The sequence below is a fragment of the Sarcophilus harrisii genome, chromosome 5 (genome assembly GCF_902635505.1).
Source record: "Sarcophilus harrisii chromosome 5, mSarHar1.11, whole genome shotgun sequence".
Lineage (NCBI taxonomy): Eukaryota > Metazoa > Chordata > Mammalia > Dasyuromorphia > Dasyuridae > Sarcophilus > Sarcophilus harrisii.
Genome location: NC_045430.1, coordinates 272677093 through 272690005, shown reverse-complemented (window position 1 = coordinate 272690005; position 12913 = coordinate 272677093). Strand labels below are relative to the sequence as shown.

Genomic DNA, 12913 nt, shown 5'->3' with positions numbered 1-12913 from the left:
TCGCAGATGTTCTTGTGAGATCAGATTAACAACAACAATTTTGAAAACTGCTGAAAAGAGAAGGTGTGCAGGGAGGCCACAGAACATGCAGCGTGGCATCTGACACCCAGACTGAAGCCCTCACTTCTCAAGGGCGCCAACCTGGGCAAAACACCCTAGGCACCGTCGACCTGCTCCTGCCGTGAGAGTCACAGGAAAACATGTAGAAATGCACTGCCCATGACAAAAGCCAACCCAAACACCGGGCACTGGTATCGGTCCTGTAACCTGCTACCAGCCAAAATGACCAGCCAAGTCAACGTGGCCCTACTGCCTGCACCATAGCGCACTAACCAGCCCTTTGGGGGTGGAACTGTAGCATCCCTTGCACAGCGTGAGACAGCCTTTCCCCAGTCCCTGGGCTCACGTGAGACAAAGCCCAATTCTTTGGCAAATCCCTAAGTGAACAGAAGCACTTGGAACCCAGTGTATCACCTCCTGTATTTCCTTTAACATTGATTCCTTTCCTTGTGAGTCTATGACTTCCTTCTCTCTGTGGGCTTTCTGCCCCTTTCCCTTTCTCTGCCCCTTTCCTCCCTCTGCCCCTTTCCCTTCCTCTGCCCCTTTCCTTTCCTTGTCTTTTCTCTTTTCAGGTTTAAGACTTACATTATCAAATGAGGCTATTATCCTGAACTTCGCCCTTGTGGGCTGCGTGGGGATGGGATGGGGAGCAAAAGAAAGCCTTTGGGGCATCCAATCATGCTCCCTAGGGGTTGTTCTAGCATCCCAGAGTGGGCTACGTATACACTGGCTCCATCCCCTACCTTGGGCCGTCCGCCACTAATCCGAGGAAGATTCTCCTGTCTTTTCTCAACTTCTTTCTTGTCGCACCTCTTTTCTCCCAGCATAGTCTCTGCTCCTTAATGACTTACCTGCAAAAACTAGTCACTCACTACTGGGTTACCAGCTACTTGTATAGACATGAATCCATGCATGCACATGTGTCTATGTGTGCGCGTGCAAACTCTACACACTGCTATTAAGTGCCTCCTAGATGGTCTGAATATCTCTTTGCTCATGCAAATACATTTTCAAAGTTTACCAACTGAAAGACATTTAATTGACTCTACAATGTTTGCTAATAAATTCTGTCCTTTATCTTTAGGGAGTTTTTTCCTCTCTGTGACTGTGGGTAACTTCCATGGCTGTAAATACTGATTATCTGAGCATAGGAAAAGGAAGATATGCCCCTTGGTCCTGAACTGCACCAGAGAACTTAGTCCACCTACTTAGTTAAAGGTAAATGCAATAAAAGAGAATTTAATATTTTTTATTAGTATAAGCAAAATCTCCTTTTTCATTAAAGCCATTTTCAGTGATTAATGCAGATGAAAACACTAGTTCCTACACTGACATATACTTGGGATTCTTTGAGCTATATTGTGAGTAAGTGTCAAACCATTACCATTTTAATTAAAAACAAGAGCTAGCGAGCTTCCTGCTTAACGTGAGAAGTCTGGAGAGTGCTTTCTGGTGGCCAGGGATTTTAAACACACCCAGATTATACTTTCCACAGAGAATCATGTGCCGTTAGCAAGAATGTCATGGGATTTCTCCACTTCACCCTAACATTTTCCACTCCAGGAATTAATCTGGTCCTGGTGTGAGACAAGATGGCAGCCGAGAAGGGAGAATGAACGAATGGCTCCTGCTGGGGAAGAAAGCAGGAAAGCTCCCACTGATTCCTACCATTTGGCCAATCCGGCGCCTGCCTTTAAACTCTAGTTTATGAGTTATTCCCAATATGGGCTACCACGCTGCAAACACATGTGGCTACTGTGGATTTGTACTCAAGAAGCAATCCCCAGTTCTCCACTGGGCAAATCTCTAACCACCCCCCATGCGCCCCTGAATATGGGAGTCCGGGCACATGTGCCCCTCGGGGCCCTCCTTCCCATCTAGAGCATGGTACATATGGAGTCACAGGGCACTTGTGCTACAGAGGGGAGGATTTTGGTGAGGAAAGTCAGCGGAATAGTGACCAGATCCATAAGGGAGCAACAGCAAAGCTGATCTGATTGGGGAAGGGGCCAAGAACTGCACTTTACTTCCTAGCACAGCCTTCCCTTCATTGACCATCGCACCCAACTGGTACTTAAACCACACTCAGAAAGACACAAAAAACCAAAATGAGAAAGTAAAGCACAGTGCAGGGGAAAGCTGCCTGGTGGGCACAAACAGGCACAAACAAGCTGGGCATGGAGGGGAAACTCCTTAAGAGCAGGTTGTTTTTGCCTTCCTTTACATCCCCATTACTCGGAACAGTCCTGATTCTTGCTAAGAGCTGAGTAAAGGTTTGCTGACTGAATCCCCTCATGCTAACAGCACATGTAGAAAGACCTCCAGCGTGGTGGGCAGCTCTCTACAGCCAATTTATGAAAAGTCAGGGATGAATAGAAGACCTTGCGGGGTCGAGAGCAGCATCAGTGAGAAGAGCCCTATAAAAGCAAGGCTTCAAGCATCCTGGCCTCTGGGGACTCCTCGGAGTAGTCCTCCTCTGCTCCTCTTCCCCCATCCACTCTCCACCCCTTTCCCCAAATCATGGCTCCTTCAGGAGCTTCCTTCAAGAGAATGAAACCCCCAGAATCAGCTGACTCCCCGGCACCCAGCTGGGTCCCCAGAACACCGGCATTACAGTGACTGCCAAGCAGAGGACTGTGAACTGCTCTTTGTTTTTGGAAAGGCACTTAACCCTTGGTAGCTGTGAGACCTTCTGCAAGTCACTTAACCCCAAGTGCCTCGCCAAGGAAAGAGCACCGGGGACCCCCTTCCCAGGGCTGGCTGCTTAATTTCCACATCCATTTTGGAGTCTCTGGAGTGCGGGAATGGGGAGGAGAGGTGCCTCCATCAAGCAGGAGAGGGAATCTCAACAAACACTGGGAAGGCCACAAATAAGGAGACTGCATTTTTCAAATAATTTATAAAATTATATTTTTACTATTGTTTTAAAATTTCAATAGAATTTATGCTCAACTATGCAATGATTTCTACATGAAATAATATGCACAATTTGAAGTCAAATTGAAGAAAAGAGGTCTCTGTTTTCTCCTCCTGCATCAACACAGGAGTTGAGGCTTGCATTTCAACGACAATCTGTGTTCTAAGATCTTGAAAAGTCTGTTAAGTGAAATAGAAATACTAATTTTCCATTGATTTCCATTTAAAGACTGGAAATGGGCTCCTGTGGGAAAAAAATTCAGCACAGCAGGAAATATTTTTAAGTATTTTTAAAGAAAGACAAGGAAAATAACAGCAAAAATCCCATGAACATAGAACTTGGCCATGGGCTTAAACAGAACACGGGCTTTACTCTCACTGTCCTTTTATAAATATTTCTTTGGCATTTATTTAAGATGCAGCTGCAACAGACACAGCTGGAAAAAACAACAGTCACCGCCTTCATGCTGTGTTTATGACAATGAATGTTTATTAAAGCACCTACTCTGTACAAGGTACTACAGCATGAAAGGGAGGGAAAATATGCACTGGGATAGACACTGGGACTTAGGACAAGAGGCCAGATTCAGGTTCCCACCTGGCCTGGCACAGTGGGCAGAGGGTCAGTCTTGGAGTCAGGAAGCCCCGGACCCAAGCTCTGCCACAGGGTCCAGAGCAAGTATTTCCTTGCAGAACTTTTCTTCATCTGCAGGATGAGAGGGTTGACTAGGGGATCTCCAAGGCCTCCTCTACTTCCACATCTCCATGTCTCGACAAGTATTTACTGAATTACTTTTCTAACTCAGTCACTGAACAGATCCCTCCTTGGCCTTTGCTTGCTGTGGAGAAGACATGCAAAATGAAAGGAAGGTGCCGATAAACCCCACAAAAGGAATCGGGCAAGTGAAGCTTTCCTAAGGAGTGGAAGAGAAGCTGCTGATGGATGACTGGTTAACATTTGTATAGGGTTTTTAAAAAGTATCAGTTCTGAATTGGATCCTAAATGAACTAAGTCATTCATATCTGTATCCACAGGAGGAAAAACAGGAGGCTCAGCTGCCAGCATTCTGCCCTTGCTGAAATTTAAACAATTGGATCTTGGGAATGGCAAGGAAAAAGGAAGTCAAGGAGATAAAGGAAGAAGGAAATGAAGGAGTGGATGTGGGTTTCATAAGGCGATAAAATATGTGCTGTATATGTTTTTTACTTAAGAGCCCTAAATGGCTATGAATAATAAATAGAAGCAATATTTATCGGGACAGAGGTAAGAGCATTATTTACCCTGGAGACTGGAACTCCTCTTTCTCAGCCATTATAAGCTGATGGGTCAATATGTATTGGGGCCCACACAATAAGGTTGAAAATGCAAACTATGGATCTGTCAGACAGTAACCAAGTGCTGTTTAACCTGGCACGAGGTATCAGATCCTCACAGGCCATGAGAAGCTGTGTCTCTAAATCTTACTTAGTGGGGGATGAGGTTTTTCCTACATCTAAACAGCTCCTTTCAAAGGTGAGCACAATCTCAAATTAGAGCAAGAATGTCTGTCCAAAATTCATCTATGAAGAAATGTTGTGGCAAATGCATTTCCAGAAAGACAGAGGTAAAAGGTTAGGATCAGATTTGTTACATATGACCTCATGAAAGAAAATGAGCATCATGGGGAGAAATTTTTCTGAGGGGAAAAAAAAGGATGGGAACTCAATTAAATTAAGATCATGCAGAAAGGCAGTTGAAAAAAAAAACTGCCTAATGACTGATAAAAGTCCTTGAAAAGAGAGGATTTAGCTAAGAATACTGAAGGAAACAACCTAGGAGCTAAAAGAACCATTAACATCTATCTAAAATCTCCCTGGAAACAAGAGACACTGTATAGTGACAGCTGGGAAAGAGGAATTTAGCACAAGAAAGGCAAGCCCGACCCGCCATTATCGCTCTGAAAACGAACCTCAGCAGAGAGACAACTAAATGGATCCCAATTGGAAAGGCAAAACGTGAACTGCACAGGGAATTCCTAGTAAGGGGCAGAGCCACAAAGGCAGCGGACACTTCACAGCAAACCGCCAAATGTCCGTCAAAATAAATGGAAGCAATAGAAACCCCTTTTGTAATGTGAACACCCTGTGGGCCGTGCCGTAACCTGTCCTTGGAGTCTTGGCTCCAGGATTAAGTGATACCAACCCACTCCCACCATTCTTCTGCTTTTCCACTCAGATGCTCTGCCCTTAAAGGGGGAGAAGAATCACGCCCAATTTCCTCCATCGCTTTCTGGGCCGCTGGCAGCAGCAGGCGGCCTTCAAGAGTGGAGCTCTGAAGAGCTCCAAGGAGCTGCGGCTGGATAATCCATCCATCCCCTGAACAATCCACAGCCCCCTCAAACAAAAACAAACTAAAAATCAAGATGGCAGAAGGGAGAGCTGGGGGGCTGGAGGGAAGGTAGTTGGAGGGGGAGGGAGATTTGGGGGAAGGGAGAGCTGGATGGGGAGAGTTAAATACTAATTTCAAAATTAATTTTCATCAGTGGTTTCTAGTCTCTAAGAGTAGATAACGCTGATCTACCTATGGATTCACTACATAAGCATCACAGAAGAATCAACTCCCAGGCCACAGCCAGTATTTCTCAATGGTTTCTGAATATCAGTGGGATTCTTTCCTTCAAAAGAAGAGCTACATAAAGAGAAAAGATTCATGATATTTCATGAATAACAAGTATTTCATAATAAACTAACTTAGAAACTTGAAAGTAAAATCTAACTTAATGTTAATAGAAGGTTCCAGGAGCAAAAACTATTCTCAGTGAGTCTGGAGGGTTTTATTTTACTTTTTTGGTGGGAAGCTTTCTAATCTTGGCTCAGCACTGCACAGACTAGAAAATGTAGCATTTTTTCTTTTCTTTTCTTTCTTTCTTTCTTTTTTTTTTTTTTTTTGGTGATTTCTTTTTTTTTATTTTTTATTATTATAGTAACTTTTTTATTGACAGAATCCATGCCAGGGTAATTTTTTTACAACATTATCCCTTGCACTCACTTCTGTTCCGATTTTTCCCTCCCACCCTCCACCCCCTCCCCTAGATGGCAAGCAGTCCTATATATGTTGAATATGTCCTAGTATATCCTAGATACAATGTATGTGTGCAGATCCAAACAGTTTTCTTGTTGCACAGGGAGAATTGGATTCAGAAGGTAGAAATAACCCGGGAAGAAAAACAAAAAGCATTTTTTATTTTCACTGTAATATTAACTGGCTGCTTCTCTTCTCCAGCTTTGTCTTGGTTCTCAAAAGTAGCAAAAATCAGAATATTAGATTATTTCTTAAAGTTCTGCAAATTATATTCCATTTTTAATGGCAGCATATAGAAAACTGGGCCTACTATAAAAGAAACCCAGATTCGAATCTGGTCCCAGACATTTCCTAGCTGTGTGATCCTGGTCACTTAACCTCTGCTTGTCTCAGTTTCCTCCTCTGCAAAATGAGGACAATAATACTACTTCCTCCTAAAACAAATAAAGGTTGCTATGAGAATCAAATGAGATAATACTCATGACATGCTCATCTCAAGTGCCAAGCACATGGTTGATACTATATCAGTGCTTATGTTCTTCTCCCACTTCCCTTCCCTTATCCATTTTAAGTATTTAAAAGTAAATTCACTGAGGGATTTTGTAATCATTCTAAAATATATTTTTAGATATGCTGTACTAGACACAATCATTTTATAAACAAATCGGTCTATGCATAACATATTTCAATGCTACTAAACTTTAAAAAATCACAACATATCCACAAAACATGGTAAAATCTTGATTCCGTTATTCAATTCTTTGTTAAAAACATTAAGTCTAATGCTCCTTCCCTTCCCTACCCCATGGTCCAAAAATTCCAGGAATTTTACACTCTACTGCTGATAAAATATCCGTGTGACTGTGTGTTTTTGTGTGTATCCCTGCCCAAGAAGAAGGACGGCTCCAGATTTCACACAAATCAGCAGGTTTTGTTCAGATTTTGCTAAGACACCAGAAGGCTAGTAAGAAAAAGCCCCTGAGCATCAATTACAATTTGTGCTGAGATCTTTAGCTTATCAATAAATTGTACTTTAAAATTAACAAAAAAGAAGACCAAAATTTAATTCACTCTCATTAACTACATATATAAATGCAATAATTCCACTTGATCATAATGCATCACAATTCAACAATCATAGTATATACCTTTGTCACTTCCATAATAATAGAAAACCGTTTTGCTCAGAGCACACCAACGCTTCTGCCATTCAAATCCCAGGAAGCTATGATCTGAAATCAAGATAAAAGAAAATATTTTCAGATAAGATAAATCATATGTATTTATTAAGAATCAGTTCTCAGTTTCTTCATCTGTAAAAATGATTTTGGAAACCCCTTCGATTTTTAAAATTCTATCACTTCTGACTTAATATATACCTTTTATGTAAAGATTCTATTAAATAAAAATAGAATTAGGGAAATTAAAAAGAGGATAAAAAAGAGAATACTGAAACACTTAACACTATGGAGAATGAGTCCTCCTGTCTCCTACCTATTTGAGTATATGAAGAGAAGAACCATGGCCAAGCAAAGGCCTGACTCTATGATTCTAGACAAATAACTCAACCGCTCTGGAATTCTTTGTCCTTGTCCACTGGTCTGGAGGATGCAAAGGCCTTTTCTGAGAACTGGCGGAAGTAAAAGGATCAGACTGGTTCTGGCTGCCTCAGGATAATTAAGCATTTATCAAATGCTTTGTGTACTGAGTATTAAGTGGATAAATAAAGGCAAGAACAGTCCCTTCCCTCAAGGAGTTTACCTTTTAGTGAAGGCGACAACATGGGCAGAAATAGGCCCAAGTAAGATTGGAGAGGGAAGAGGATATAAAAATAAAGGTTATCAATATTTTTTTTAATTAACAAGAAAAGACTGGGCAGAGAAAACAGGGCACTAGGTGTTAGGGAAGGGGATGGCCTGGTCACATCTGGGCTACCAGCTGGCCAGCCCGCAAGCTCCCCTGGCATCCCTCCAAGGTAAAGGGGGAAGGATGCTTGCCCAAGCAGATGTCCCTGTGGCGGCTTTACTGGAAGAAAAGGGAAGAGTGCCTCATGATGGCAAAGTCTCAGGAAGGAGTGAGCAAGGGCTACCATGGCACCATGATATTCTCCCTTTTTAAATAGTGGTAGAGAGAGTAAGACTCCGGTGCGTTGGCCCTGAAATTTGTTGGACAACAGTAGTTTTGGTAAAAACAAAGTTTTTCCCAGTTGTTAGTATCCTCCCTGCCTCAAGTCTCTCACGTGTCACCATCCCAAGGGTGTCGTCGGCAATGTGGCCCTCCTCCAGGGGCGGAGTCCAGTTTGGTGACCCTTCTCATCTTTGTATCCATGATTACCATTGATTTATTAAGCACCTACTGTATACAAGGTTGGAGCACCAGGTCTGGAGTCAGGAAAATCTAAATTCAAATCTGGCCTCTGACACTCTCTGTGTGACTCAGGGAGAATCCCTTCACCCTGTTTATCTCAGTTCCCTCATCTATAAAATGGGCTGGAGAAGGAAATGGCCAACCACTTCAGTATCTTTACCAAGAAAACCCCAAATGGGGCCACAGAGAGTTGGATAAGAGTGAACAATGATAATGTACAAGGTTCTGGGTCAGTGCTGGGCATCCAGGGACAAAAATGGAAAAATGGAACTAAAAGCAACGTGTGAGATGGAAAGTAAACTTGCCTCATGTGAAAATCTATTCTCTACCTGGAAGAACTGTCTGGCTGGCAAGTGCTGCCCCTGAGGCCCTGGGTAGAGATCTTCAAGCGGAAGCTACAGGAACTCTTGTCAGAGAGGCTAGCTGGAGAGAGAAGGCCTGAGCAGTGACCGAAGCCTCCATGGCCTCTGGGGTGCCTTCCAGCTCCGAGGGCCTGCGATTCCTCCCCTTCTAAAAGGCTGTGACTGAAGCTAAAGCAGATTCAGTCAAAAGGGGCCAATTTGGAGGCAGGCAATAAGAGGAGACATTCCATTTTTCATTTCCATCATCATCATCATAATCCTTCCATTTTTCATTTTCCCATTATAAATGAATATTAAACGAATGAGACCTTCTGGCTAACACCAATTATCAAAGTCAGAGAAGAACACAGCAACAGACAGGTAAAATGGCAGCAATCTCCCCGACCTGACACAGACCACGGCAGGTACAGTGAACACTGGGTGGGGGCAGTAAATGCCCGCTCTGTGCCAAGCATTGTTAAGAGCGGGGATGCAGGGGGTCTGCCACAAGCCTTTGGTCTACCATGGCCCCATTGATAGCAAACAATGGCTAAACCACACAGAAAAACCTAAAGCTAAAAATCTATTTGGCTGTAATCATTCAAAAAGACTGAAGGAAGAGCTTATGGTTTTGATCCTGTCCCCCAGAGTCTTTCCTCATTCATCCATGAGGAGCACAAGGAAGAGGACTACCTTCTTTCCAATGGCCTCTTCGGGAACCTCACACTTTACCTTTTCTCCGTTTCTCAAGGTAGCCGGCCTTCAGAACAAATGGAAGGTCCTGTGCTGCAATTGGAGGGAACTGGTTTCCTAAAAGGGAAGAAAAAAAAAAGAAACATTTAGGTAATCCACTTAAAAATAAACGCCAAACCCAATTACATGTAATGTCATTTTAATGACTAAACTTGGACATATTCAAGTCTGCTGGTCTCATTTCTCCTATATCCTGGCTCCTCAAGTCTCAATAGCAAAATGTAGCTCTGCTACAAACTATAGTGATATTGTAATGCAATCTGATGATGGCAAAAATTGGTTATTTTTTATTTTATATTCTAGGCAAAGGGTTTCAGCACTACTTTTGATAAAAAACATCATTCTGGAAGTAAAAATGGTCAACATGTTTCATAAAATGGAGTCAGAAATTATAAACAGAATCCCACATTTTCCTTCTTTGCACCTGTACCTGCTTGTCACTCTTTGTATTTCTTAAAGGGCAAAAAATGTTGAAATATACACACATGAACATGATTTATCTTGAGAACAAATACTCAGTGGTGCTCTAAGCTTTATGCTATAATCTTAACAAAAATAAAAATAGCCCAACTCTGGGCTGGCTCTGCCTCTGGGCTGGCACTGTTGAGAGAAAGAAGAGAACATTTTAAACAAACACATTTGGCCAATCGGCGATGATTTATGAAGTGGCCAGTGAGGGCAGAAGGAAGGCTGGTTGGGCTAGATGGCAAAGTGCAAAAAAGATGTAGCCTGCCCAAAGGGGCTGAAAAGGCAGGCCATGGTCAGGCTGGGAAGGGTGGTAAAAACTCACAGTGGGGCTTATCTTTGATCCTAGGAAATGGTCAGCAGAAGGGACAGCCCATGCTCATCTGAAGGATTGCATCATTACCAATCATTCAGCAAGGGCTCCACAAACTCCACATCAGGTACCTCATCGGGGCATGGAGGCTATTCTGATTGTCCAAGGTCATACCAGCTAGGGAACCCAAGCTCTGGCAGATTCCACCGTGCTAAAAACAAATACTTCAAGTACACTAGCAACAGAACATGTTTGCTTTCCAAAAATGAGTTTCTTTAAGCACAGAGAGGCTCCTCACCTCTTTGTGTCGACTCACTATAAAAGAACTGCCACTCCTAGGGCCTCTTCCACTTCTGCAATGATGGCAGCAGAGGGATCAAAAAAGGGACCAAGGAGATAAGAATCCCATGATCCTGAGACCACCTAAAACTACTGGCTTGGCTGTGGGTATTTCAGATTTGAAAAACTTGTCCAGTTACTGGGAACTCCTGATGGACAGCTCACAGGTTCTCCTTGGGAAGACAAATAAAGGAATTGGCGAGGCAGATTCTCCCAAGCATCCAGATGTACCCAGCCATAGCCAGTCATGGGACATCTGGGTATCTTTTATTGCAATATGTATGAAAATATGACCACCAATCTGTAATGCAGCAATCAACATTTGTTAAAGACAGCAATCTCCCTGGAAGTCACCAAAAAGTGGTACAAAGGCAATAACTGCTTATTGATACAGGAGTCATCTTTGAATCAGAAGCTGGCACACATTCAAGCCACCAACTTGATAAAGCAAGGGAACTTAAATTAATTCAGAGATGAATTAAAAAGAAAAAGAGCAATTTGGCATGCAGTTAAAAAGAGCCTTAACCTAACTAATTCAAATTATTGGCATCAAAAATGGGAAGGTGATAGAAAAATAACCTTGATATTGCTTATAAAAACTCCATTCAGAATTATAACCTTTTTGGATCAATTGCTACAAACAAGGAAAGTTAAAGTTCTAAAAACTACTTTTGTCAGCCTTTACAAATGGAAAGATCCAGCAGTCAAAGCCATCATGGGTTTCTCACATGAACTCATCTGTAAAATCATATAGAAAAGAATGGTAGAAGATCATAAGCAGTATCACCTCAGAAAACAGAAGCAGTGAGGGTAAAACAAACAAACTTAAAGAAAACTTAGACAACTAAATAAGGTCATCATTTAATTAAGAATTAAAATTCTTAATGGCTTTCAGGGATGAAAGCTTAATCAGATATGAGAGAAAAGATTTGCAAGCATGATATCGAGGGAAATTTTCCTACAAACCAGCGCTGTCTCACTGCAATAGACAGCTTACTGGGGTGATGAGATCCTCAAGCAAAGGCTGGAAGACCGCTGGTCAGGGTGGTTGGAAAAGGGACTCTGTTTCAGGTATGGGCTGGACCAGATGGACAATAAGATTCCTTCCAACACTGAAATTCCATAAATTCTTCAATTTAAGTTCCCCCCCCCCCCACCAAGTATAAGATTGTAGGAGTCCCATTGATGTATGAGAACATGTAAAAATAAGGCTTTCCGTCTCTGTCCTAGGTGCTGAAAGGATACAAAAGAAGTATCACCCAGTGCTCCTGCCTTTAAGTTGCTTGGCAGTCTCATTGAAGAGGCCATCTTGTAATGCCTTTCCTACAAGGTTAAAATTGCTGTCTCGTCATAAACTCTAAGGTTTCTCCATTAATAACTGCTCTGGAATATGTTATATTAAAGATTAAACTGTGCTCATTTATTAGACATTTATTAAGCTTCTCCTAAGTTCTAGGCCCTGGGCTAAATACAAAGGACATCAAAAAGACAGCATCAGCTTTTGGGAGACCAAGGATACGAGAGGGAAGACAGTGTGCAAAAAGCTGTGTACAAAACAAGCCACAAATGGGATGGGTGGAAAATAAGAAAGGCAGGAATTAGAATTAAGAGGGTCTGGGGAGGGCTTGGAGCTGATGGCTGCAGGAAGCCAGGGAAGTCAGGAAGCAGAGAGGAGGAGGGAGAGGATTTGCGGCACGGGGAAAGGCCACAGAAAAGGCTTCGAGTCTGGGATGGAGGCCTGAATTCGGAATGCTGCCAATATAACTTAGCATACTTAATAATTTAAGACAACTTAAATGATACTTCCTCTTGGCCACATCCAGGAGTTGGTGAGCGTCCATCCACAATAAGACCATAAAAAAAACTCGGAAGATGGATTGATTTCTACCAGAAGTTCTTGGAGCACATCCTGCTTTCTGACAACACATATTCATTCCTACATCTACTAACTTTTTTTAAAAAGTTCTTGATAGAGTGTTTACTTTGGCATGGTAAATTACAAAGCTGTTAAAATTAAGAAAAATAGTATTCTTAAAATGACTAAGTTAAGCAGATTCTTAAAGCACTAATTCCTAATAAAGCCTTATTAAAAATGCTATAAACAAAAATGCTACAAATGTCTAAGTACAAAGATAAGAGTCAAATAAGTCTAGATGTTTTTTATAAGCATACAATACAAAATCCTGGAACAGTCTTCCCTCAAACAACAGGAGCTTTACACTTTTCTATTCCCATTTTTTCAAACTAACAAGCATTTATTAAGTACTTACTATTTGCCCAACACAGTTCAAATCACTA

At 42.1% G+C, this 12913-nt stretch overlaps 1 protein-coding gene across 4 annotated transcripts in view; it reads right to left on the bottom strand.

Annotated features, from left to right (window-relative positions):
- Positions 1–12913, bottom strand: part of SKAP2 (src kinase associated phosphoprotein 2) — a 151053-nt gene that overhangs the window by 58318 nt on the left and 79822 nt on the right. For all 4 annotated transcript variants that reach the window (XM_031940535.1, XM_031940534.1, XM_031940533.1 and 1 more), the window contains exons 5-6: positions 9478–9555; positions 7186–7269 (exon numbers count right to left, since the gene is read on the bottom strand). Coding sequence is in view for 3 of the 4 variants with exons in the window: in XM_031940534.1 (XP_031796394.1) it covers positions 7186–7269; positions 9478–9555 (162 nt within the window). In the remaining variant the exon portion in view is untranslated. The remainder of the gene's footprint in view (positions 1–7185; positions 7270–9477; positions 9556–12913) is intronic.